Raw genomic sequence first — 27,830 nt, forward strand, 5'->3', positions numbered from 1 at the left:
ATGGAAACTTTTAGAATTAAATTGTTGATGAGCAATTAGAGTAAACTGTTGGGTAAATCAACATTTCCTTTGCAGTATGCATTGGAGTTACTGTGGCCTTCTTCAATTAGGTCTGCTGCAGATATCTGATTCCAGAGTATAAAAGACTGTGGACAATTGAGATCCTTGATGTCTGAGGCAACTGAGAATAGTTAGACTTTTTCAGTTAAGATTAAACCCAAACACACATCACATCAAATCAGTGCTGAAGACAAAAATCCTTCACAATATGGCTGAAGGAACATGAAACAAAAGTATGCGGGCATCCAAGAACCACACCCAAATGCCACGGGCATTAATCTGCTGCTCTAACAGCTTCCACTCTTCTGTTTTCAGGCTTTCAACCAGATGTTGGCTGCAGGAATTTGCTCCCATTCAGCAACAAAAGCATCAATGAGGTCGGCCACTGATGCCAGGTGGTTGCATGGCTCGCAGTCAGTGTTCCAGTTCATCCCAAAGGTGTCGGATGAGGTTGAGGTCAGAGCTATGCAGAGGTCAGTCAAATACTTCCACACCAAACTGGGAAAACCATTTCTTTACGGACCTAGTTTTGGGCACAGCGGTATTGTTTTGTTGAAACAGGAAACTTTGCCACAAAGTTAGAAGCGCACTATTGTCTAAAATATGATCATGTGCTGTAACAACAAGATTTGCCTTCATTGGAATGAAGGAGCCAAGACAAACAGCCCCAGACCAATAGTACACAAGGGGATGTGGACATAGTTTTTTTTGTCTCTGTGTACTTTTACTTATGTCTTATTAACCACATAAATGTATCCCATAATGTAAAGGTCTAACATTCTTGATGGGTTTTGTGAAGAAGGCCGGAGAACTTGTGGGCATACACGGCCCTTTTGAATTTTTTTTGCACGTGATTGTGAGAAAGTTATTTAATGACCCTGACGAGTGAATTGCCTGGAGATTCAAAAATAGTAGCAGAAGCAGATAATTGTAGTTGTTGGAGCTGCGGGGATCATAAGTGCACGAACGGTAGATGACGCTTTATTTTTAAACCAGTAAGTTTAAAACAGATAAACAAGAATGTGAATAATACTATTGATAATCATGTATTATATAGCTATATAAAGAGGGTCTGGTGTTTGTTATGAGGACCATGTGCTTCAACAAGCCAAGGGGCTGATTGCGCATGAATGTCTTGCTTTCAGACTGTAACGAGAGCCATACATCACCAAGCCCAGTTAGACACAACACTGTCAAACTATGCAAACAGTTATAAACAGCAAATCACTTTTATTCATTAAGTTAGAAGTTCAACAAAACATGAATGAATATGCTCTTAATCACAATTAAGCGTGTTTAATAGCAACGACGTTAACACAATCGATCTGTCAGATAAATGCTCTGACATGAACAAGCATGTCCATCTGTCCTGTTTCCTGAAAAGTATTTGCAAAAACACTGACAGGACTGAGAACTGGACAGTTGACGTAGCTGCAATTGTACAAACTGCACTGACTAACTGTCTAATCGGCTTATTATTAAAACCGGTCAACAAGCGAGCAATTTGTGGAAATGAGAGCGCACTACACATATACTCTCATACAATGACATTATGAATGTGATAATGATTAATAAATAGTCCTAACAGGAATACTTAAAAAGTACTTATTCCAGCTGTTGACAGCAAATAGTGACTTAAGATCTTTGTGTGTGTGTGTGTGTGTGTACTCACTAGTGACAAAAGAAGGATCCTCCTGTTTTTATGGTTAAAAGAAAAGCAGTCTGTCACTGTGTCAGTGTCCTTCCCTGTGGAACGGCAAATCGATCCATTTTGAAACACCACATCTGCTGATACTTAGCTAATGCGGCCAAACTTCCTCTCTTAAACATGCAAGTGTAGAGAAGCCAATGATAGCATAAGGTTTTTATAAATAATGCAATTATTTATAATTATCATACAAATTGACCATGTTATAGTCACATTTTTGTTCAAATTTTCTTTTTAAAGTAATTTTTTACCAAGGAACATTCTCAAGTAGTGTTTGGGGTCAGTTTGACACTTTCCAGAAGAAGCTCCTACATGCCTGAAACAAAATACTGTTACTATTTCAGGACCACAAAAAAAGAAAAATGACTCATTTTGCTTTCTTACGAATAATTTTGAAAAAAAAAGAAAAAAAGAATGACAGGGTTTAATCACAATAAATAAAAAAACAAACTAAAATTAAATTAAATTCCTTGATCTCAAAATGACAAGCTGTCAATCAGAATAAATATTTGGTGATAAAACAATTTGGGTAAAATATCCTCTACTAAAAAAAGTACAGACTTGTCATCCTTGAATTTCATCAATATCAATATCAAGCATCATCTTCCTGTTTTTAAATTGTAAACAATCTGATACTCAGGAGATATAAACTTTATAATCAGAGGAAGTGTCAGATAAGAAACACGAGCAGCGGACAGACAGGATTTCCTGCCCTTGGTGCATTGAGGCAGCCCTCCATCAGTTCATCATCGCAGACAGAGAGCCCTGCCGTATGTGTTGACTTTTCAAAGCAGTGAAGGAGCACTTTATCAAATGCCATCAGTCCTACTTGTCACCCTGTTGCCCATTGTATCTCGTCAATGTGTGACATACATTACAATGCGATGTCCCGTCAGTTTTTGTAAAAACCAAAGCGAGGGCGGACGATTCGTGCATCACTGCCATGCAGCGGGTGACATTAAATCAATACGGGGGGCATGTATTTGCGGGTCGCTCCGTGGCCACAGAGCTAATAACAAAACAAGACAAATTAAGTGTCTGCTTAGGCGCACTTCCTCAGCTTGACAGGGTGATTGGGCGGTGTAATGGGAAAAGAGGGGTAGAACAGACAAGAAACCATATAGCTGAGAAGAACACTTCATTTTATAGGCCTCATTTGGCGAGTTGTTGGATATGCTGCACACAATGTGATGTGACACTGATTACAACCAGCATGTCAAGGCAAGCTAACCTCTGTACGTATGTGTCATGGTGGGTGTATGTGTGCCTCAAGGGTCCATTGTGAGGCTGTGAGGGTGGCAGAGTTGGAGAGGCACCGACCAGGACTGATAAAACAGACAGAGGCATATCGCTACATCAGACGAGCTGGCAGTGAAACAAATGGGGTCGGAGAAGGTCAACAACATCACAATGTCAGTCTCAGTCTGCTGCTGGTATAACTGTTAGTCTTACAGAAACAAGGGAGCTGATAAACTGACATCTGAGCAGACACGCTATTGCAGAACAGCCACAGAATACTAGCTCATAGTGTGGCATTGGATTCATATCAGTGAGGAGAAGTGCGAGGGTGGGGGTGCATATGAAAAATCAACAGAGCCTGAAATGATTGTGTCCAATTGCAAATTAAAGTAACAGTTAACAAGAATGCAATGTGTTGGGAACAAGTGTGTTGTTTGTGTTGTTGTGTTCTCATGCCAGGCCTCCATTTTTTAAGCGCTCGCTGAAACCTTGTGGCGATTACACCCAGCCATATGTCTAGTCTGTGAACACTGTAGCTTCGCAGCCATCCAATCCATTTGGCCTTTTAAAAAACAGCCACTCTCATCAAACGCTTTATAATTAACCATAAAATATGACTGGAGGAACTGTGGTGAGCTGTCGCTTTTGTCCGCCGTCCAAAAAACGGGCCTGGCTTCCTCTAGCAGCATGATTTCATGAGGCTTTATAGCAAATTAAAACAGAGTAGCATGGCTGTGCGCATCTCTGTGCGAATGTACGTTTATTTTGTCTCTATCTATCTGTCTTGAAAAAAATGAAATACTTAATCATTTTGAGTGAATTATATATTGGGGGGAGGCATGTATTTGTGTTTTTAAGCCATGCTGCCCAGGCCTCTTGGTATCTTGAGAATCGTGTCAGGAAAAAGTGAAAAAACTATAGTGGAGTTACTTATTAACCGGCACGACGTGTGTTAGAGGACTATACCAATAAACATGTACTTCTCCAGGCTCAGTGCTAAGAGTGCTGATGTTCACTAGGGACTGGGTTGGTTTTCTTTTTGATAACAGTGTTCTCTATTTAAAAAGCCACTAAATCTGTGGAAGCAGTGGAACTAGAAGTTTCTATATTCCCAAGCTTCTCACTTTCTATTTCTCTCTCTGTTTGTCTGTCTTTCTGTCTCTGTCCTTCCCACTTTTCCCACTATATATATATATACTCTGTATATACATAAAAGAGTATATTTTGCTGGAGCAAAAAATACTGAAAGCAAAATACAGAATAGCAAATGACAATGTTATGAATTGAAAGTCAATGTAAATAGGAAATAGTGCATGGGAATAACAATAAAATGTATTCACGCTCTCGATACATATTTAAGAATGACCTGATAGAATAAATCATCATTTCTCAGCGACTAAACAAGCTAAAACAAACTTTCCAACCATCCGTATACAGTCTTCTCTGCATGTTTAGCAGTTACATTTCAGTGTAGTACAAGTTCAGACTAGGTTTTGTCATGTATTTTTAATTTATCAAGTTTATTGTCATTCAAACCATACATTCACATATAAAACAGAATGAAAAGATGTTTCTCTGGGGCCGAGGTGCTAGACGAGAATAAATGATAGTGATATGGCAAATATGTAAATTTTGTTTTCTACTGGGATTATTCTATATACAATATTCTATATACACTAATCTTTAAAAATTGCTCACAAATATATAGTTTCCCTTATGAAAAAATGGTGAGATAATTTCCTAAAACAGCTGGGCACTGTAGTTTTTAGCAAGTGTTACTCAAATACAAGTAAATAGTGCACTTGTTGGGACTGTTTTCAGTGTTTTTAGTACACAATGGTGCTCTAGTGAGTATTTACAGCAGCAGGACTGTGTGAAGGAACATGTTACGCAATGGTGTGGCTCACTGATGTGTTTTTTGGACAGCAATGCTGTATGTCACAGAGGAATAAGATATATCAGGCTTTGGATACACAGACAGTACTTGTCAGTGGGATCAATTCATTGTTGATTTTGGCCTTTTAATGGGATTTGTCACCAATAAGAAAAATATAGAGTATCATCAACCTTAACCTTTAATATAATTTGCACTGAAGATTATGCAGTATCCTTATTTTGCATCTTTTATAATATACAAAAATGTAAATACAGTATACTCCTCATTCACTTTCTCATCCTCTCTGTTTACGTCTCTACTTGACTCCCCTGCTCTATTTCACTGTCTGCTTCCAATTACATTTTTCTCCCTCGCTGTCAACCCCTATTTCTCTCTCCCTCTCTTTCTGTCTGCATTCAACTCCAAATCTCTTTATTTCTCACTCTCGCTGCCCTTCTTTCTATTTCCCTGTCTCTGCTGAGCACAATTTCTCTCTCCATCTCTCTTTCTACATCCAATTCCATTTCTCACTCTTGATGTTCATACATTTCTCACTCACTGTCCCCTTTCACTGCATCTGACTCCAAATATGTCTGTTCCTTTCTAGCTGGGCCTCTATTTGTCTACACCTGTCTCTTCTCTCTCTCTCAGTCTCTGTCCTGCTGCATCTCTTTCCCTTGCTGTCTGTCTCTATTTGTCTCCGTGGACAGGTTGGATTCTCTGAGGGCTGCACTCCGACATGGTGAAATGGAGTTAGTTTGTTCCTGCAGCGACGACGGCACTTTGCAGTCAGGATAACAACTCCAGATATTGACGGAGAGCAGGGAAAGGACTTCAGGGGTCACCGTGAGCTGTCAGGAAGGAGAGGTGAAGCTTTAAAGCACTGCACACAGTAGCTGTAGATACAGTAAGGGGAGAACACAACAATATGTGAGTGTGAGGTTAAAGAAAAGGCATCAGTATCTTCAGATGTCTTCAAACAAGGGGCTTGTTGGATATTGCTGTAATCTAGGAACACAGTGAAATCACTACAGGAACGTCTATGGGGCAAGAAACTGACCAGACACGTTGTAAACAAACTAACAGTTTATCTAAAACACTTTATTTAGAGGTGAAACAGAGAATGAGCAACACTGAAATGTCTGTAATACGCAAAATAAAATATATACGCAGACATTGCAACTACAGCAGGTCAAAGCTGAATGAGGAAATGAATATGTTAACTGTGATCGAGATTCCAAACAGACAGATTGACTGATCATTTTACTGTTTGTCTTCTTTTCTTACTTCTTCTAGATAAATTAATAATCCCCATTGGACTTCCCTTTAGCGACGCTGAAGCATCTTGGTGAGTAGAGCTATGAAAGCTATGAAAATTAGTTGCCAAAAAAACCCAAAAGTTATCCTTTTTAGATGAGCTTTGAGGTTTATCTGTTCTGTATTTTTACTATAATTCCTGTCAAGTAACATACAAACAGTTAAAACTCAAATATTGTCTCCTTTTTGCAGCTCCACAGAGCCAGATACTTGATGCTACCTCATGAGAAATCAGACACCATTTGCATTTGTGTCCTTAAAGTTGTATGACTTGAAACATCTTCCAACAACTGTCCTGGTGGACAATTAAGTGTGGGACCTCAGAATCAGACCGGTGTTCTAGGTCTGATTTCGGTGGATCATTCATCATGGATCTGGCACCCGGGCATGTTTGATTTAAGCTGCTATTACACAAAGTCATGTTGAGTATCTATGAGGCACTGAAAAAAATTAAAAAACTGCAGTTCTGAACCAGAAAGACTTACTGAAGACACAAAAGGACATTGTGGTCATTTAAAACTATTACCCTCAGAGTTTCTTTGTTAAATGTTATTATCAGTCTTTAAAGAGAGAGGAACATCAGCCACAATTGAACAACATAGTCCACACTGTTGCTACACCTTAAAATCCCATTAAGCTGTGCTGACTAAAGAGACTGGAGAGCCTATTAGCTTTTAGAGTGGAAGTCAAATTTATTTAGAAAAATTAATTTAAAAGAGTCCTGCCCATGCACAGCCTGAGGAAGATGATATAACCTGAGCAGCATACAATGTGAAATGTCTATCAATTTGCTGCTGGAGGAATTTCAGTCTTATTGACAAGTGAATAATTTTCTAAAACGTTGGCATTTTAATTTTGTGCTTTCATGGTAAATCAGAAAAACTTTTTTATGACTTTCAAATCAGTTTATTTGTGTCACATGGTCTGCGACATCAAAACATTTGATGTGAAAAGTCCCCTCAGTTGTTCTGCTTTCCCGAGCAAAATGTCCCTGATGATTCATTCACGAAAAGCAGAGTCATTCTACACATACCAAAAAATTTTCACTGCTCGTGACCATCTTTGGTCTTGTTGGGAAATGCGGTCTTGTGATGTGTGTGTTTATGTGTGTGTGTTAGATATCATAGTTCAACTATCACTTCCTGGCCAAGTAAGTCCGCATCAGACACAGCTTTATTCCTGTGATCTCAGTGGCTCAGATTCTTTAGTCACATCCTGTCAGTCTTCTGTAAATAATCCAAGACTAAATCACCAGTTTTGTCACATACAGTGTTTTGTTAGCAGCAGCTTCAAGACAAAAGTCAGACCTTGTGACAAACACAAAGACAGAAATACAATAGACACACCAAGATGGTAAAATACCAACATGAAAAATAATATATATATATATCAGCATGAAAGCCCACATACTGTATAAGTGCTCTGTACCGACTCACACAAACAGTTGTAACTAGTTAGACTAATAGAGGTACTGCCCACCCCTCCGGCAACACACACACACACACATACACTCACACAACACACACAGACATTACAAAGGGCAGCGTCTCATCTTCCTCAGTAGCCCTTCTCACAGTTTCAGCTAATCTTTACCATCACAGGCCGGGCCGCCATTGTTGGGATTTCCTCTTCTTAATTACTGGGACACTGGGCTTTGTGCTTACTGTGCTGCTGTTTCAGGCTCCATTTCTAACCCTGTTGTGTGTCTTCAACCCTCCTATGAGGTTGGAGGGCCAGAGGGGCAGCTAGGTTTACCACCTGTTGGGGCAATTACTAACTGAACAAAGCATGAGTGGCAGGGAGGGGCTTTATTTCTCTGATCAGCATTTTTTTATCTTACAGAGGAAAGAGGCTTTGATGGCTTTATCATCAGAAGGCTATGTACCACCTTTTACTATGAATTATCACCTTTTTTTATTTAAAAGCAAAAGAGCTTTTTTAAATATATTATTCATGCAAAGATCTATCTTAAACTTTATCAGAAAGTGTGTCTATAACAAAGAAAAAGTGTCCAGTCAACACTAACTGAAGAGCTTTACATTTGCCATATTAACACAATGAAAATCTGATACAACTGGTATGACAATGAAACTCCATCCACAGTAAGTGATCAGTCAACACTACTGAGAGAAATACAAACTACATAAACAGCATGGAGCAAGTGCTTCACAAAGGGGCACAATGACTTAATCTAGTACTCTCCATCACCCTCAACAAGCATAAATAAGAATGTGTAAAATAAAGATAGTTTGTTTGCTCATGAGACAGTTTTTAATGGTTGGTTTCAACCTTGGTAGATCTTATCCAAATAAAATTTTATTCAATCACAACACACTCTTGAATTAATGGATAAAAAGGTCAGGGTGAGGTGTTTTCATATTTTTATCCCTGATGGGGACCCATAATTGTCACATGAACAAACAATTTAACTAACTAAATTTTTAGGTTACACCTGTTTCTACCTGTGAGTGAAGTCAGTTTGCTTTTTTGGTACATTTTTAAAGATGGTCACTATTTGGGGTTTGTCTTTTGAGTGCACCATAAAGGCCTGGTTACACCAGAAAGTGGCACAGCAAAGTTCATCAGTGCGTCCCCATGAAATAGGTGATGCTAGAAGCCTGATGTGCTGTAGATGATACTCGCAGGGCTAGTTGGTGAACTACTTTCTCTTATCTGGCGAGCTAACTGCTAACACACTAACTGACCAGGAATATGCTTGTGCTAGTCAGTCACAATAGCTCACTAAACTAGCTAGCAACCAACTTGTTACCTTAACTTGGAAAATAAGTTCACACACTTTATCCAAGTGGCACATTTGTACCATCGACTTGCATCTCCAACTGTCCACAAATCTTGCCTCTTATGTGGAGTAGTTTATATTGCAAGATAGCTGATAAGCTATGATAGCTCCCTCTGTTTTGGACCCAAAGGTCAGCACTGTCAAGACTGTTTCCTGTTGGTTAGCAGTACAAATTTGCAAAGTCAAAGTCCACTGTAGTTGAACTTTACGCGAAAGATTTGCCCATATTTATAACAACAAATGTACTGATTGTGGATATTCCTTTGAAATGAATGGATTTCATTGCAAATTTTCATAGTTTTAAATGCTGGTGTGCAGGCTTTAAGACTTACTGTAGCCCTTGAGCACACCTCTGCTTCATGGGTACAATTTCTGAGTTTTGAATTCCTCAGATTTAAGCTATTTTATAATTATTTATTTCAGTATGAAAGTAGAAGTATGAATAAACAGAGTGAAGGGTAGTTCACTCCTCACCACATGCAGCTTGTATCTGAAGGACACATCTCTACAATATAGAACTGTATGACTAAGGGTTCTTTGAAGTTGGGCAGACTTTAAGTATATATCTTAGCCAATATACAGTATAGATCTCTATGTATAGATCCCCTTGAGAGCAGAGGCTTTCTACGGTAGTCACCAAGGTGATTTTAGGGAGGGTAATCTCTCATAATTCAAGTCGGATGGATTCACTGGAAATCAAATCAGCTTCCCAGACTGTGAGCTGAGGAGGCAATATCCCAGTGCAATTCTTCATTGACCTACATAGCATTTCTCCCTGACAGTTCCCTCCCGCTCTACACCTCCCTCCCCTCCATTGCCCTGATCTCTGGGGCTTCTCCCTGTGCTTTAGATGATGAGCAGCACAATATTCATCATCTCAGCCTGCGAACTGGAGGAAAAAAAATCGAGTGGAGAATAGAACATTAACTCAGATGAAAGGAAAAAAGGAAAAAATATATATTTGCACCAAAAATTGGAATTTGCCAGGCGGTTTGCTCCTTGGCTTTCCAGAAATGTAATTAAGCATCAGAGACAATCGCGAATCTGTGTGTCTCCAAAAAATGATCGCTTGATTAGGTATCGAGGATTGGGTAATTTCCATCAGTGATGATGTGAAATTGGGGTGCTGCAAGAGCGAGTTGGATATGTGTGCGTGTGCCCTAAGTTCACACACACACACCCATTTGCAGTTAAATGCTGTCACATGTGCAGACACTCATACAGACCCACATGAACACACAGAGAGAGACAGTGGGCTCCCTCATCATTAATTCAGGAGCCATCACTCTCACCCTCCTTCTACCCCTGAGAAGCTCTCCATGCTTCCCGGCAACATTATGCATATTTATTCATACATCCTCCCCGCTTCACTAAATGTCACTGTAAATGTTTCTACTTCCAATGAAGCCATTTCTTTATGTTTTTGTTCTATTCCCTACACCCCGCCCTCCTCCTCCTCCTCCTCCTCTTTCTCTGTGTTTCCCCCTGCCTCCATTTGATTGAGGAATATCCCTGAAAACGTTTCAGGTTCGTTGTTCTTTCTCTCTTACCATAATGTCTCTAAACTTAAGAAGCTCTTTATTCAGCCCTCTGTTAATTCCGTTCACACTTAGTTTCACCTCGCCCAAACGCCTCAGCGGAGAAACGCTGCCTTTGTAGCAATTACTCCAGGCCTTGATCTGACTGAGCACCCCCCCCTCCCACCGCACCACCCTGCCCCTCAAGAGTCAGCAGTGCAGGGATCTGTCAGGCTCTCCTCTGTTTCCCATGTCTTCACTCAGAGTCTCAGAAAGTGAATATAAGAGAGCTGGCTCACTTTGGCTGCTGTTTGTCTCTCTCTGTTTTGTCTTGGAATCCATTCACCTCTCTCTTTTTCCCTGCTTCCCCACCTCTTGTCTCACCCAAACACACAATAAAACACACACAAACATGCATTCCACATTCCTCTGAACAAAAAAAGCCCAGGGTTACGACACACTGACAGAGTTTGAAGGTGTGTCTATTGTGCCAGAAAGCCTGTTCAAGAGTGTGTGAAACGTTCTTTGGCCAGTAATTATCACTAGCTGCCGAAATTGTGAAACAGGTACAGCAGCCTCTATACTGTGGGAACCATATAGCCCCTATACACATACACAATAACCTCTCCGCCTGTAGATGTCTTTTATTGTCGTTGTCATGGAGAAGAAACTGGAACACAGTATGATTAGTAGGTAAAAAGGTCCCTTTAAAAGTTCATGGTCTGCACATCTAATCCATTTTGTAATGCAGTGGAACGAGAACATACGTTTGAATATTCCTGCTGGTGGAGGAAATGCCATATCTGTCATTTCATACTGAAGTTAAAAGTCCAGAGTATGTGCCGCAGTGATGTCCCTGATGTACTCCGTGACAGTCAGAGTACTTGTTTTTACATAGGAAATGCTGCCAAGATGGATATGGTGCAGCGTATATCAAAGGTTGGGGTTTTTAGCACATAAATCCAAGGGATTAAATGGTCCATATGATAGCAGCTAGCAAGAGCCAGCGTCTGACTGAGATCTGTACAACATACGTTGGATGATATGACATCAGGACTGGCATCCTGCACCCAGTCATTTAGGGCAGCAGGGCTGAAAATATCAGGCCTTGCTGTGCAGCTGCAATCGGAAAATGGATGAAATCTCTGAATGGGTGGCCCTGCTTATTTCCCTGAGGCTGCTAGCTGGCTTGATTCTCCTCCCCAATTTAACATTTTGGGTACTGTTATGAACTACAAGCCCATAAGGGTAACTAGGGTAGTGATCAATTTAGTTGTGATGGGTGCTATTGGTAGGTTTAGAGAAGAGTGTTTCAGGGATGGCAAAATGTCTTGTTGAATCTTATAGAGGAACTGTGGATCACAAATTTCTGATGAGACCAGTTTAATAATTCCCAGTTCCTCTTGACATCCCCTCTGGAGTTTCCTCACAGCTTCTGGTAGTTTCTATACCCAATGATTTATGTCATTGCCAACATTCAGTGTGTACCCTTTATGCTAAGAGCTAGAAAGTAAGGTTGTGGAGGTCAGGGTGGTGGATGGGTGTAGCGCATCCAACTTTCATGCCAGGGGCTGTGGTTCACCTCCTATTACAGACCTACAATTAACATTTTTATTAACCATAACCACAATCTTTCCCTAAGTTCAACGAAGTTTTTACCATGCCATAATCATATTTTATTTGCCATAACAAAGATCTGTTCCTAACCTTAACGATACCATCGTTTTACATGTGTAGATATTGTAAAAAGCAAGAATTTGAAACTTGTTGACATTGAATGGAATCTGGTGTTTTGTAGAGTTAATATTGACGTTCTTGTCTGGCAGTAGAGTTGCTTTAATAAGGTGTTGGGCCAGCACGATCCTTCAGAATAACTTCAGTGCTACTTACCTTAGACTATTGAACTCTCCTGGAGGGTATACCTTTCTTCCAAAATATATTGATGATAGTGGTGGAGAGTGCTGTCTGACATGTCAGTATATAATTTCCCGTAGGTGCACAGTCGGGTTGAGATCTGACTATGAAGGCTATAGCTTATGATTCACATATCAAACCATTCAGTGAGCCCTCGTGCCCCTGTCATGTTTTTCTTTTAATTTGTCTCCTGTCACTTCTCAACCCAAACAGTCCAAAATGTGTTAAATCATGTCCAGATTGTTGAATTGACTCCAAAGACAGATTTTTCAATCAGAAACTGGGGTGGAACCCTCAATCTGACTTTGTGCCAAATGGTTTGAACCTGCATGTTTCACTCTGACTCACTCACTTTGGTGAATAAAGGGCAGGCTAATGAAATCAAGTCCACTGCTCACAGGAGCCATAAAATGTCTGCTTTTGTATTGGAGCTAATTATTCATCAGGACTGTACTAAAGATTAGTGCGGATATACATATATGAAGAAGCAAATCCTTTAAATGGCTCTTTTATTGTTCCATTACAACTCCCCTCCCTCATTTTAGATACGGCACAGGCAGGCACCCTTGTGAAATGACTCTAAGCCATTGTTCCTGTGTTATCCGGACGACACGAAAGGCTAGTTAGTGCTGCCTTTGATAGAGATGCCCAGCACCATTTTAACATTTGTGTTATCAGCAAGCAGAGAATTACCAGGGCTGGGATGGGAATAAAGCCATTCGATCCTCTGTCTCTTGCTCTCTCTCTCTCTCTAGGAATAAAAAATAATAATGTGCAGGGATTCTAGGCTTATCTTGCTCTATTATGTCACAAAAAGTTAATGCACTGTGTGCATAATGCATGTCAAGCTGCTTGTGTCTCTCATAGGGCAACACAAGTCTTAGAACAGAGAGATGACAATAAGTAACACACAGCAGTGTACCTCAGAATTATTTTTTCATCACTACTTCAAAGAAAAATAAGAGAACAGTGTTAATGCTGAATCCCATTCTGCAATGGGAAGTACGACTAAAATGTTGAATATAGTGATTAAGTCTGCAACAACCTTTAATCAGTGTATTTGTTTGTAAAGCCAGCAGCGCACAGGCAGTACAGTAAGGTGAGTCTGAGGAGCAGTGGGTGGCTCTCTGTGAGCTGCTCATCAGCTCTGATGCCCCCTACAGGGCACAAGGCTGCAGGGCACACGGGGAACTTTCAGCCACATGAGGAGCAGGGTGAATTCTGTTTTAGCTTTAGTTCCCTTTTCTGTAGATTGCAAAATGAGAACGGAAGTAGGAGCGGATGTTTTGACCAAAAGTTTAGTTTTCCTCACTGTTCGCTCAAAGGACCTATCCAGTTTTTGTAATTATTTATATCTTACAACAAACATCCAATACCAAATGAAGGTGTGTAAATGTGTTTATTAAGGGGTCCTTTTATAATTAAAACTTTTGGGGGTCCTGCCCTGAGATTGTCTCCGAGGGTCATCCTGTCTTTTCGACCTCCAGAATCCTCCCCCGTCTCCTCTGATGCTCATTCACGTGTTCATTCAAATGAAAACCTCCTGTTTGAATCATAAATAACACTATTTTTTCATTCCTTAATTTATTACTGATTTCGTGAATTGATGACCATGGTCTGTGTCACATTTCACACCTAAAATATCACCGGTGTCCAGATCATGTTCAAATTTACATGTGCATTCAGGAGTCTGTGTGTGGTTTTGGTATGGAGGCTGAAGTGGGTGACAGACAGACTGACAGACTGTCCATACATACACCAACAGAGAACAGCTTCTTTGTTCACTGAAACACTGAGTCTCTTGGGCCCCTATAGGCTCCCAGAAAACATCATCAGACCATATAGTACCTCTATAATATTCCCATGATATTGCTATAGAGACTTGTAGTGCATGGTGCTCAATAGTGACCTTAGTGAACACTGCATTATATATAATCTTCACTTCAATAACCCTACAATACACATTGGGAGCTCCAGATTTACTGTGATGTTTATGTTGCACCCTTATAAAACTTATAAAAGGATTCTTGAAGTTTCTCATAAGGCCAGATAGAGATGAGAAGGAATGTGTGTGTGTGATCCAAAATAATAAATGAATCTCATTCAAGATGGCTTACAAGTGTGAGACGCCAGCGGGTTCGCGCATTTTATTTCTAATGTGGCTTTCTGATGCGTCCAATAAAGGCTACAGGCTGGTAGAGAGCGAGAGAGAGAGAGAGAGAGAGAGAGAGAGAGAGAGAGAGAGAGAGAGAGAGAGAGAGAGAGAGAGAGAGAGAGAGAGAGAGAGAGAGAGAGAGAGAGAGAGAGAGAGAGAGCTGGGTGAAATCTGCATCTCGATTGCGGAGACACACACCAACACGCACATGCACGCAAACAATCACGCGCGCCCGCGTACTCATCCCTCGTAAAGGGGCGTGTGGGGCTGGCAGGGACTCAAACCTTCTGCATTTGCGTCAGTGGAGCAGCCGAGAACGGTGGCGCACAGAGAGAGACGGACGGGGGGAAAAACTTATATTTGATCGACTAGGACTTTTCAGTTCCTCTACATTATTTCTCCCCCTGCCTCTACATTCTAGGGACTGTCTATATTCTCTCACACTGGCCGGATTTCACTTGTGACAGCGCTGAACGAGAGGGAGCGAAAAAAGGAGAGAGAGAGAGAGAGACGTGGAGAGCTCAGCCGGGAGGAGAGCAGTCTGTACGCGGAGAGGAGAGTGAGTCTTCGGGCATCGGCTGTGCGTCTTTGCGCGGTGGGGACCCGGGACACAACCGGACTGCGCTGTGGTTCTCCCCCGGCGTAAATAAGGGGATTGGGGGGGAAAATAACTTAAAATCGCTTTTGTGGAGCTCTGGAGAAGATCTGGTATCATTTTGACAGAACTGGAGGAAGCCTATCGGATCGTACACTGTGCTCCACGCATGTTGGAAGTGGAGAGAGCAGGGCTGGATGCCTGCGGGTTTGCGAGTCCTCAAGACGCAGGTGAATGCAGCTGTTTTTTATTTATCTTATGCACGTAGCGCTGACAGAAATATTAATGCGTTGGGGTGCACTGAAATGGTAATAATAGATTTTCCATCATTATTCCGTGATTCCACTCACAGTTTTAATGGCATATGACTGATAAAATCTGCTTGTTAGAGCTTAATTTTTTGGTTTTGAGATAGACTAATTGCACCACGCATATTTAAACGAATTATGTATAATGATGTATTTCCATGCTCTTATGTTTTATGCAGAATTGTACAGATTGAGGTTGCTGAGTACAAGCCGGCTCCCTTCCTTTTTGTGCAGTGTGACCCAGTAAGGGCAGCCTTGAGTAAACGACTCGAGGCTACTATAATTTACGCTTTAATTGATTTCCCCTAAATTTCCAGAGTGCCAGATTAATGGTGTCACCGTTGTGGGGCAAGCTTTAACCATCGGCGCATCTGGATAGTTACTGGTGCATAAAAGAAAATCCACAAGGAATAAGGAGAAGATAAGAAAAAAAAAACCACACTTTCTATTATTTAGCTCCCGAGCAGAAACTGGGCCTATAATAAGCACTGCAGTACAGATATGCTTCCATTTGAGCTGCAGAATCAGTCTTTTGAGGGACAGATGGATTGGAAGACACAGAAAGACAACTTGGAGATATTGTAGAGAGGATATCCGATAAGAAGCTGCAGTCTGGTTGATTATGTAGCTCAGTGTGTCACATTTAATCAGTCACAGAAAGGCATGGAAACGGACATCCTGAGGAAATACCCTTACACTATTCTAAATATAATAAAGATTTTTAAATGGTTGAAATGTAAGATGCTTTATGATATCCTGTTTTAACTTCTATTATATGTGGTGTATGGCAATATTGTTTTTGAATATTTCTGAAGGGAGTCATGTTGGAATAGGCCTACTACATCTTCCATCAATGCCTTGCTCCCTTTTGTAAGGAGAGTAAGAGGGAGGGAGAGAGAGGGTGAGTAAAAGAGAGAGAGAGGAGAAGAAAGAGAGAGAGAGAGAGAGTCATGTCACTTAACGGACTGCTGGTGCTCTGACTCAGTGTGCAGCTCCGCATACATATAAAAAGACACAGGGCTTTTCCCACATAGGTTGGTTATTTGCTATCAAGCCAATCATCAACCTCTCCGAGTCCCCTCTCTGAGCCTATAGAAGAGAGGTGGTCACAGTTTTAGGGAAGGGGTGTATCTGTACCTTTATAGTCCTTTTTGTATCAGCAAAGGCGCGTTTAGACAGATTCGGGAATGTCCAGAGCGCACGGCAGCGGCACCCATTCCTAACCTGCTCACACCTCCGTCTGTCTCTTTCCCCCTTCCACAGCCAAGGATTACCTCCCACCAGGGCTTCGTTTGACGGAGTAAGGACGTAAAGGGAGTGGGGTCGTTTCTTCATATATCGTGTGTGTGTGTGCTTTGGCTTCTTTGGAGAGGATATGGCACGGACGGCGCTTGAGAGAGGAGCGCAGCCGACAGAGGAGAGAGGAAACAGGAGCTGAATGACAGGATGCCAGCGACCTGAGCCCGCACTCAGCAGTTCCAAACTTCGTTAAAAGAGACACTTCTGCTTTATTTGCCGAGTTAAGAGGAGAAAAGAAGAATACTTACCAAAACCTTTTTTTTTGGAGGAGTTTAATTTCGAAGTTTTTTTTGTATGCGTAATTTTATTTTTTTTGGTGATAAAACAAGGATGCATTGTGGATTAGTCTTTATCCTGTTCATGGGAATCCTCTTGGTGGCCAAGGCTTCAAAAAACGGTAAGTGTGACATCTGATATCTATATAAATAATCCTTTTATGTACTCTGCAAGGTTAGTAATCCCAATATTTTTTTAAAAGATTAGCCCTCTCTGATCTCCGCTGATCTTTTGGCAAACTCGCAAGGCGCTCACCTGCCTATTCTGCCAACACTTAAAGAAAATCCCTTTTACATTATTTTTACAGACATGTCGAGACAGTTTGGCTTGATAGTGAGTTTACAGACTTTATTGTACCGCTCTTTTAATTATTTTTTATTCGTGTTTTATACGGTTTCTGATTGTGAGTTTATTGTTACCCTATTGCCCTTTATTGCTTTTAAGGCATTGTTTACCTCCCATACTATTAAAATGTTATTGTAAACCATTTTTTTATTGTTTTATTTACTTTATTATACTTTCTTCTCATACTTGTAACCTATACTAGGCTCTTATTAAAAGACTTTATTAAATTATTTTAATCCGTTTTTGTTTGTCAGTTACGGGCCAACTCCCACTTGCCAAACGGATCTGTATTTCGGAGTTATAACGGAGTTCAAAAAGTCAGCCCGAATCCTCGAATCACACATCTTCCCCATGCTCTCTCTCTTCTCACAACAACGATTTCGTTTCTATTTTATTGCACTTTTATTTTTCACTGATTTATTCCGATTTATGTGATTTTCAGGAGGCGTGCGTATAGGTTAGAGCAGCAGATGGTGGATGCTTTTATAATAAAATAATGAATACAAGCGCAAATGAAGAGAGACGTGAATAGCAGAAGCGGGCCCTCTGAAAAACAAAGGAATATTCCTTTTTAATGATGAAACACATGCTGTTTCGGGAAGTTTAAAGTAACAGACTGCAGAACGTTTGACTTCGGCAAAACAACAGTCTTCTTTTGAAGCTTCTAACCTCCATTCAGACTTTTGCGTTATTTGGATGGCTTTTATGTATCCAAACTGGCTGGAAAGCTGCTTCTGTTCTAATTTCAATGTGAGGCAGGAGGGTGAATCTTATCTATTATCTAGTCTATTTTATGTTAATCTGTTCTACTCTATTCTATGGTATATTCTATACTATACAGCAGGCTATTTGTTGTGAAATAACATACTTTGTTCCAGTTAAACTGTAAAATTAGAGGAAGGGATCTCTTCTATAGATAGAGGTCTTTTGAACCAATACATCATAGAAATGTTGAACAGCCTCTTTAGTGCAAAATATTCAAATTTAACTTTAAAAGATTCTCAAAAAACATCAGATGTTCAGTTTAATCTTGATATGGAAATAAAACTGATCAAAAAAAATGAAAAGATTAGATCACCATTTCAAGTTTGTATTCTAGCGCTGTAAGCCCAACAGCTTGCCGAAGTGTCCTTGAGCAAGACAGAGATGAACTGATTTAGTCCAGCTGTTCTCTCGCTGTAAGCTGCTGTGCATCAGAGCATCAGCTAAGTGCCCGAATTTTGAAATGTGTTTCTTTTGTTTATATTCTGAAAGAACCCTCTTCACTCCCCCCTGCAGATAAATGTGGAGGCAACATCAGAATCTCAACCGCCAACTACCTCACCTCGCCCGGATACCCCGTATCTTATCCCCCTTCTCAGAGATGCGTGTGGGTGATAACGGCGCCTGGTCCTCACCAGCGGATCCTCATCAACTTCAATCCGCATTTCGATCTGGAGGACCGGGAGTGCAAGTAAGTACTGCACCAGTTAGCGATCTTGTCTATGAAGAACAGATGTGCTTTTGGACCCAAAAAGTAATTCATTCAATCCGATTTTTGTCCTTGAGGCCCCAATCTGATCTGAAGTGAGTTTGTAGTTGTGAATAAAGTGGACAGAGTGAAACATGCTCTCATTCTGCAAACATTAGGTGAGTTAAACAGTGAAATTAAACTGTCTGAAAACAATCTAAAACCTTTCAAGGTACCAATTTTTCTCCCAGACCTCACTTAGGGAACCAAAAGGGCTGTTCACACACACACATATGCTCCTACAGATTTATGTGAATTCATATCTGTGTGTCTGTTGAATGAGCGGTATAGCATTCATGTGTGTGTTACTCTCACTCTTCCCTCTCCCACATGCATATTGGACATGAAACTGCGCCATCTAGTGTCCGCAGGCTCACTGAAACAGTGTTCATGCAATGCTGCTCTGGCACCACATTGGGCAGCAGGAATGTCTCGCCCCGGCCGTTGGGTTTTGGAATGTCCTCACTTCTCGTCTTTGTGGAATGAAGTCACCAGAGTGTAATATTGATTTGAATCGCTGTTCTTTTACAGAGGGCTTCAAGGCAGATCTACGGGGCCAAAACCTCAGCAGAGGCCGTTAACCATGGCTACTTTAAACACTGCGAGAAAAAATGTCCATCTTAATGAGCCATTCATTTCATATTCCCTCTAAAAATCCCATTATTCCCCAAACAAGTGAGTATTTCCAAGATTGGATTACTCAAAAAAAACAAAAAAACAACAAGTCTCAGCTTATTTAAATTGAGCCGTCATGCTGTTAGTGTCAGAGTTGGAAACAAGGGAAGTTATCTTCCTCATCTCAGATTTTTTTCACTCATATTTTGACTCAATACTAAGTGAAATAACCTTTTTTAAGGTGGATCTCTCAGTGACAGTTACTAACAGATCCTCGTTTGACTTGTAAGCGCGAGCTGTCGCATCCAACAAAAGGCTAAGCGGCTAACCTGTTGTCAGATAGATAGTTTAAGCCGATGAAACCCGAGACAGACAGTAATGTGATGAGCCTGTGTCAGTGTGGCTGCCCCGAGGTGAGCCTTGCCTGGGCAGACTGCCTCACTCTGATTGCCTGCTGTCTGTGTGTGTGTGTGCGGTTTGGTGCGTGTGTCGGTGCCCCTGCCTTGCTCTGTCTCAGCTGTTTGTTTACGCTGCAGGGCTCGGGAGAGTACAGGGCTTTGCTGGATCCTGTTACTGTATCCCCACTCCACCCAAAACCTGGACCCTCCGCTCCCTTTGTGCTCCCTGAATGGTCTCTGTATCTGTTTGCAGGGTTTGGTTTTTTAATCCCGGATTTCAATCCCACTTTAACCTTTCCTTACTGCTGTCAGAGATTTATGTCTGGCTGAATGTTGCTGTCTTTCAGAGGCTGGATGCTCCTTGACACTTCTTTTGGGTCCGATTTCAGCACCAGAGGGACTATTAAACTGTTCAAGATAGTTCAGTTAGAAAGAGAGCAAAAAAGGGACAGGAGGAGGGGGGGTAGCGGTAACAATACTTGTGCTAATCAAATTAGTCAGGAATGAATTTCCTGTGTCTAAACACACACAGTAAAAAGAATTTAGTCCCTGCAGGCTGAAGGAAGGCAGCTTTTTTCCAGGTTGAAAGGAGGGCGGTCTTTGAGTTTAGCGATCCATCGATGTATCATTTACAAATTAGCTCTGCTCTTTCATTTACAGCCACTGAATTTGCAGATTGCGGATTGCCAGTTAATTGGCTGTTCATAAATTTGTTAGCAGATGAAGTTTATGTGGTGGATGTGTTCACATTTGTGAGCGTCTCCCCCTCTCTCTACTCCTCATGATTTTTTTTTTTTTCTTTTTGCCTCAACCCTATGTGCTTATTTATTACATTGGAGCAGCAACCTATGTAATACCAATAGTGTGGTCAGAAGGTTGTACACCGCATGTCTAGGGGATATGCTAACACCCAAGCAGATGGCTGTGAAGCTTAAGGAAGGCTCCGATTCATGTGGGCCACTCAGAGATTGCACTGGAAAACGGGTCGTCCTGACCTCCAATTTTGGTTTCTATTTTTAACCAGGTGTACTGTTTTATTTATAATGTTTTTAATGGAGTGGTTTTCATATGACTTAAGTTCCACTTCACAATATATTCCACCTTCACTTTGGCTTTAGCCAACAAAGACAAGCCATGAAGTGAAATCCATTTTCCTTTTTCCTCATTAATTTCAAATTATGTCACTATGTAGCATGAGGGTAGGTTATTGTGCTAATCGCTGACAAGGCATGTCATAGGTAACTCGATTATGAGCGGGGGAATAGTTACTTATGTAGCTGTAGACAGTATGTTGTGTGTGATTTGTGTTGGACCCATCAGACTCCCTGTCGCAGCTCCACTCACCAAATCAGCCCTTACATAATGGAAACTGATGAGAGCCAGAATGGTTTCCTTATCTGATGGACTGGCAGAGTGGGTGGAGGCGGAGGCGGCGGAGGCTACAATGCATGCTTCAGTGCACAGCCTTGCAATCTAATTAGTGGGCAAATGGAACACACATGCACCACATGTTCCCCAACATGGCTGTTATCAGCAAACCAAACAAGAAGCACTCAAAGTGGTACTCGTAAAAAGAAAAACAGCCTTTACTGAGTGGAGTCTGTCCGCGGTGGTGTTGTTGCACGTGTGCACTACCCTTGACAGGTTTGTTTGGGGAAGTGCAGAGGCCTGTATCCTGAGAGCTGGAGGAGGAAAACACTTCATCACAGAGATAAGGAGACTAAGTGAGCCCTGCGATTCTGAATGTAGAACGTGTTTACCTTTCACGCACCGTTGTAGACTTTCACAGAGTGGAGTTTCAGGGGCCGCCCTCGCCACTCTCACAGCTAATGAAGTTTGAGGCGAAGGCGCAGCCCGCATCTAGGCAAATATTTGAAGTCAATTCGCTCTGAAAATCAGTGGAATGAGCAAGCTAAGCTCAAGTGAAAAAACTGAAGTAAATAGAAACGCTTTTGCCCCGCTCCCTCCCTGCGCACCCGTTCTCGTTTTCTCTGTGATCTGATAAGGGCTGTCAGGCTCGTCTGGCTGTGGCAGCTCTGCCATCTGACGGGAAAATGGAGGTTTCAGTGGATTTGAATCTAAACAAGTGACAGACAGGTTTCACATAAGGCGGATTGAAGGGCAATTTATCTAATTTGTAAGACAGGCCATAGCTCTTATTGTTCAAGTAAGATTTTCTGTTTAAAAGTCTGATAAAGTTAGAGTTTCCAGTTTTAAACTTACTTATACAAGACCTAAGAATCTTTCATCCGGAGCTGCAGGCTCTTCTCTGCTGACTGGAAGAGGAGAACCAACTTTCTATAGATATGATGTGCTCTTGACAACATTATGAATCATTGATGGCATCGGATTTGCTGACCAGACCGAAAAAACAGTTTCTTCTTCAGCACGCTGAAATCCCTTGCAGCCAGCCAGCCAGCCAGCCAGCCAGCCAGTCAGTCAAGGCTGTACTGTTTGTTTTGGAGGAGCAAAAGAGAGAGGGTTAAAAACAGAGGGAGAGAGAGAGACTGCCTCAACCCTCACTCATTTCTTTGCTTTTCTCTCTGTCTGGATGGTATTTTTCTGGACCTCACAGAAATTCCAGCGTGACAGTCAGTGTGTAGTAGATGGAGGGGAGGGTGCATGAGATGTATAGCAGGGTGGTAGAGGCAGCAGAGATATTTGAGGAATTCCTTCTCAAGCAACCCTTTGTGGGGGATATTGAGGGGAAAGTCGGTGAAGGCCTCCCGCCTCACCACGCTTCAAAAGTCTGCAAGAGCCCGCCTGCCTTCAGGTGCCTGTAACTCAAAGCTTGGAAAAGCACTCTTTTCCTCTTTTTAATTGCAGCCCTCTACTTTCTCTGTCCCTCTGCCCCTTGCACTCGGATCTCCCGCTGAGCTGCCCCTGTTGAGCTGCTCGGCCTGCTGGGAAGGCAAACATTCTCTGCTGTGTACCCTCTACAATAGACATCCTGTCCTTCCTGGCATTCCTGGCCAGGCCTGGACTCCAGAGATGACTAACAGGAGCTTGGGGAGAGGAGGAGCAGGGTATTACCATACCCTGGATCTATAGTTGGCTTTGCCTTTGTCATGTGGAATCCCACTAACTCCACTTATATGGTCATAGTGCCTAACAAAGACCGCCACCTGTTTCTAGGAAGTGAGAGTGGAGGACAGAAGGGGCTTTAGGAAAAAGATCTACTCTGCCACTTTCCCTAACGCCCTGTTACCCCTCCACCTGAATAGCATGCATATGCAGCAGTTCCACGATAAAAATCAGCGGAGCTTCACAGCTGGGTAGTGAGGAGCAATAACTCCAGCTCCTTCTCCCCCCCGCCCCTCACTCCTCTCTCACGCTCCTCTGCAAGGCAACCATAGGCAAATAAGGAGAAGTGGGCTGTGTGACCGTTTATCAGCCGTTGTCATGGAGGAAAATAAATAAGGCAGGAACGCAACAGGAACCTTTTTTTAACAGGCCTCTGGCGGTAGAGGCTTTTAAAGAAGGGAAGTTCTGTGACCCCTGGGGCTGGGGGGGACAGGGTTTTGGAGTGACATGGATTGTTGTAGATACTTATTGCCTGTTAGGGGACATTTATTTCTGCGTGCTTCTTTTCAAAGTGCATGTCAGCGAAGCATCCGTGCTGGGGGAGTTCAAAGCGGCGGCGCAAAATAGGCACAGCAAAATAAAGAGTGCGTGGGGCGACGCTGCTTCTTTTAACTACCAGGTACGACAAAAGCAACTGAAATTATGCACCTGGTATTTTCTACAGCAGTGGACTCCCACAGTTCATAACAGTAGAAATCAAATTACACCTGAAATTACATTGAAACAGTGTACAATGAAAGTCTCAAGCAATCTACTTTGAATATGTCTTGTTTGCACTTCAAAGCAATTATAGCAAACCTTATTTTGTCAGCGTGGTGAAACTTCCAGAGACAAGCATCTGCATCTTCAATTTCTATTCATCTTACATCATCCCATTTGCTACCTGCAAAATGTAACAGCTAATGAGGCAGGTGAGCCGTTCAAAGCAAATGAAAGCCACAATCCTGATAAATGTTAAGTGTTCACCTTGTTAATTAACCAGAGGGCAGAGAAGACAGGACAGCAGACAGGAATGTTGCATCGGAAAGCAGTTGACCTTCACTGTCATTACTCTCTTTCTTCTTCATCATCTCTTTTCAACATAAAGGGTTACTCCCTCGCTAATGAGCAGGATTAAAGTAGGTCTGTGCACATGTGTGCTAGCATGCATGCAATATATGCATGTGTACGTGCGTGTGTGACCGTAGGGTTGAGGGTCTTTTTTTTTTTTTTTCCATCCGCCGGTGAAGTGTTTCACCTTGGCCGCGGCTTGGAAGGGCAGCCTGATTGAAAAGCTTTCTGGCCGTGGCATCTGCCATCCTCCCCGCTGCTCTGTCACCACTTTGATTCATGCACAACCTGACCACAACCGGGAGGCGAGCCACTCTAGCTCACAGCGGGAGGGAGGTCCACTTCACAGCGGAGCAGTAGGAAAAGGAGGAATGAGGGAGGGAGAGGAAGAGAGGAAGAGACGAGACAAGGGCCATGTTCATAAATAACCTGCCGGATTTCAAGACTCGGTCACATAACTGCGGCAGCACAAGAGCATCATACAATCTCACGTGTCTGCCTGTTTTGTTTTTCATCTCGATGTGGGAGTCAGCAACTCGTGTTTGCCAGGGATCGAATGTCACTAAGCTTTTTCTGGCACACAGCTGATGAATTCTTCATCTTTTCCCTTCTTCTTCTTCTCTTTCTTCTTCTTCTTTCCAGCCCCAAACCAATACAAGCTTCCCTATATGGAAGTTTCTTGTGGAACGAAGCTGCAGCCCGCATAGCTTAGAGATGTCAGTCCTATCTCCTTTTACTTTTCATCTGAAACAGATTGCTAGAAAAGGAGCCGCATGTGAGAGACTCATGATTAGAGGACATACATTTTGTAATCTCAGCTCTTTATCTGGACACACATCTATTGACTGTAAGAAATTTCATACTCTTTTTCCTTCCAGCATCGATGAAAAAGCATTAAAAACTGAGGCTATAATTCAATTATGCGTTTCTGTTTCCAAAGGACAGTTGGCAATAAGTACCGTCTCCCCCTCGCTCTGCCTCATATAATATAATTAGCAACAGGTTTTCCTCTCTCGCCTTTTTCTCTTTCCATTAAATGCTGATTTCTTCATTTATGAGGCTGTGTGGAAAAAATCCAGGAGTGACAGGGAGGGTGAATGAATGAGGAATAATTTGAGTTCATAGTATGTGGGTGGTAGAGCAGTAGTCAGGGGTGGATTAGTTTGAAACCTCCCAATGTCTCACTTATCCACTGGTCCCAGAGGAGAAAGCAAAGAGAAGAGGCTCTCTAGTTGAATTGATGAGGGAGTTGTGAACACTTTAATACAGCGTGTCCAGGCTTGTCAGACATATTTCGTTCAGTGGTCTAACCTTGAATGGGGCTCATGATTTTGATTGATGTGGCCGTGGTCCTACGCGGCATGTTTGTTGCCCTAACGCCCCTGTGCTTACAGATCCACAAGCGGTGGCAGGTGGGAGGGGGGGCTTAGCAACCACAGGGTTCTTTATTCAAACAATCAAGCAAGTCCCCAGAGGGGCTCTGGGTGAAGTTAAGTTTGTTTGCAGTGGGTAAGAGGGTAGGTAGGTAGGAAGTTTAGCCCAGGACCCTCCTGTCTGAGCCCCAGATCCCCGGGGTCATTTTCGGTCACTGTGATGGTGCACAGTGGGCTGTCGGCTCACTGGTGTTTCTCCAGCACTCAACTCGGCGTGATTTGGTCGGTACGGCAAGCAGACAGTGATTGATGGGGCGGTACCCCACTGCTCTCTGATTGAGTTAGAGCCAATCACAATCCCTCGCTTTGTTTGCTCTTTGCTTGATCTCTCCTCACTAAATTGGCAACATTAGTTGTGGTCTTTCTTTTTCATTGCAGTCACCGTTGCTTTTTTTTTTCTCACGGCTTTATTTCTTTTGTTAGATGGCAGTAATTGTAAAAAAGGATTGTAAATTCAGCCTCACAGCAACCTTTTGCAGCATTATCACAGTAGGGAAGTGCAGAAAGTGTTATTAGTGGCCTGTATATCTGGCGCCTGTCCAGCTTTTACAGGATGACCCCTGCCAAGGAATCAAGTGACAAGAAGGCCTTTCTTCCATGTATACTTACACAATCTCCCAGAGGATTTTGCCAGAATTTAGAGGGAAATGGTAATACTGGACAAACAGCCTCCAAGTTGGCAGGCAAGTTGATTGTGGGGCCAGTAAATGGAAGAGTCACCTTGCCCTCCAAATGCTGGCAAGAGATGGCTGGCCATCAGCCCTTAGATCGGCCCCGTAATGCCAAGCATTCAGCCTCACTGCCTGGCCCCATCGAAGAGATGCACGACTTGGCATGTGGCCCTCACAGCACGGCCTATTTGGCTTTTATAGTGCTGCGTCATTGGAAAACCTGAGTCTTTGCAAGCAGCGAGAACAATGCAGCCATCAGAATGAAATAAAGGATGTGGTTTTAAACATTAAATATAATATCCAAAAGCTGATCCACATTCAAAGTAAATTGTCCATATCTGGCAACAACTGATCAAACAGCCGTGCTAGCAAATATGTGGCTGATGTCAAAACACTCCCTTATTTATTTTTATCATCATCCTTTTCCCCTTCCTGTTAAGAACCAAAAATAACTTGTCTTGTCTCAAGGTTATTGTGTGGTTTAAGGTCAGGTGTGGTTGCTGCTGGCTATTTGTGCACATTGTATACACTGAAGAGGACAATTCTACTCCACCAAGACACTCTCTCAGATATTCTCTTCCCTGCTACTGGCCAAGTGACTAGTATGTCCAGCCAGATGACCGGGTCACAGAGCACCAAGCCCAGACTGCTCTCTGACACCCCCCACCCCCAACCCCTTGGCCCTTTCACAGGCTGCAGGGAGGACAGAGAAAAGACAGAGGAGGGAGGACGCTTGGGGGGACGGATGGGCCACTTAATTGAATAATTCCCAGTGCAGTTATTACCACCATCGCCCTCGAGCTTCCTAGCCGTTGCGGAGCCATGTAAAAGAATCTAAGAGAGAGAGAGAGAGAGAGAGAGAGCCTGCTTCATGCCGCTGAACCTTTCACTGGATTCGTGTTTGCACCCGTTTGCCAACTATCAGTTCTATCAGTTATTTGGACTATTTCTCTCTTTTGTTTCTCTTCCTTCGACCGCTCAACTTACATGCCTTCACACTCTTTCTCTATCTCCCTCACCAGTCAGTTTCCTTTTAAGCCACCAATGCCATCCCACCCACACCACACTCTTTCTCTCTTCCTGCCCATTGTGGAGAGGAGAGAGTTTTGAACAGCACCCAACGGCTTTACCTCTAGTTGACCTCAGCCTCAACTCCCCTCCCTCCTCCCTTCCTCCTCTCCTCTCCTCTCTGCTCCTACAGCCTTCTCTGAATGCGGCATGCTCCTTGCACACAGCTCATTACCCAGTGGGGAGCACCGCTAGCTTCCTGCAGCATCAAAAACACAGAAGGATGATCCGTGTGTGTATCCAGCTCGATTTTGGCGAGCGCATATTGTCGCTGTTGTTTTTTCCTTCATGTACCACTCACTCTGGTAATTTTAGTCCCATGTTAAGTTCAGTAGGTCACTGGCTTAAGGTTGTTTACAATTATCTCCATGTTTCCTCTTGTCACATGGTTCCAGCATGCCAGACCTCAGTCATGTACATCATATACATGTAGTCATGAACAGGATATCCAGTAGTAGTCTGTCCCCTAACAAGCACCCCCTTTTTTGTGACACACCCAAAATAAATGGGTTACTGTTTTTGATTTCTTTTGATTAGCAGTATAATCCTGAAAACTTTTCAGAGTTTCATATCAAAAAGTAAGAATTTGCTG

General features: G+C 42.4%; 1 protein-coding gene across 8 annotated transcripts in view; it reads left to right on the forward strand.

Annotated features, from left to right (window-relative positions):
• nrp1a (neuropilin 1a) overlaps positions 1–27,830 on the forward strand; it is a 187,658-nt gene that overhangs the window by 114,034 nt on the left and 45,794 nt on the right. For 3 of the 8 annotated variants that reach the window (XM_042398657.1, XM_042398658.1, XM_042398662.1), the window contains 5 exons: positions 376–533; positions 5,491–5,750; positions 6,180–6,231; positions 16,753–17,185; positions 18,664–18,862. In XM_042398657.1, the coding sequence (XP_042254591.1) occupies positions 17,083–17,185; positions 18,664–18,862 (302 nt within the window). In that variant the 5' untranslated portion in view covers positions 376–533; positions 5,491–5,750; positions 6,180–6,231; positions 16,753–17,082. Of the gene's footprint in view, positions 1–375; positions 534–5,490; positions 5,751–6,179; positions 6,232–14,718; positions 15,412–16,752; positions 17,186–18,663; positions 18,863–27,830 lie in introns of those variants that run through there. The other 5 variants (XM_042398663.1, XM_042398664.1, XM_042398659.1 and 2 more) reach the window with 4 other exon arrangements.

This window comes from Thunnus maccoyii, chromosome 21, assembly GCF_910596095.1.
Source record: "Thunnus maccoyii chromosome 21, fThuMac1.1, whole genome shotgun sequence".
Classification (NCBI taxonomy): domain Eukaryota; kingdom Metazoa; phylum Chordata; class Actinopteri; order Scombriformes; family Scombridae; genus Thunnus; species Thunnus maccoyii.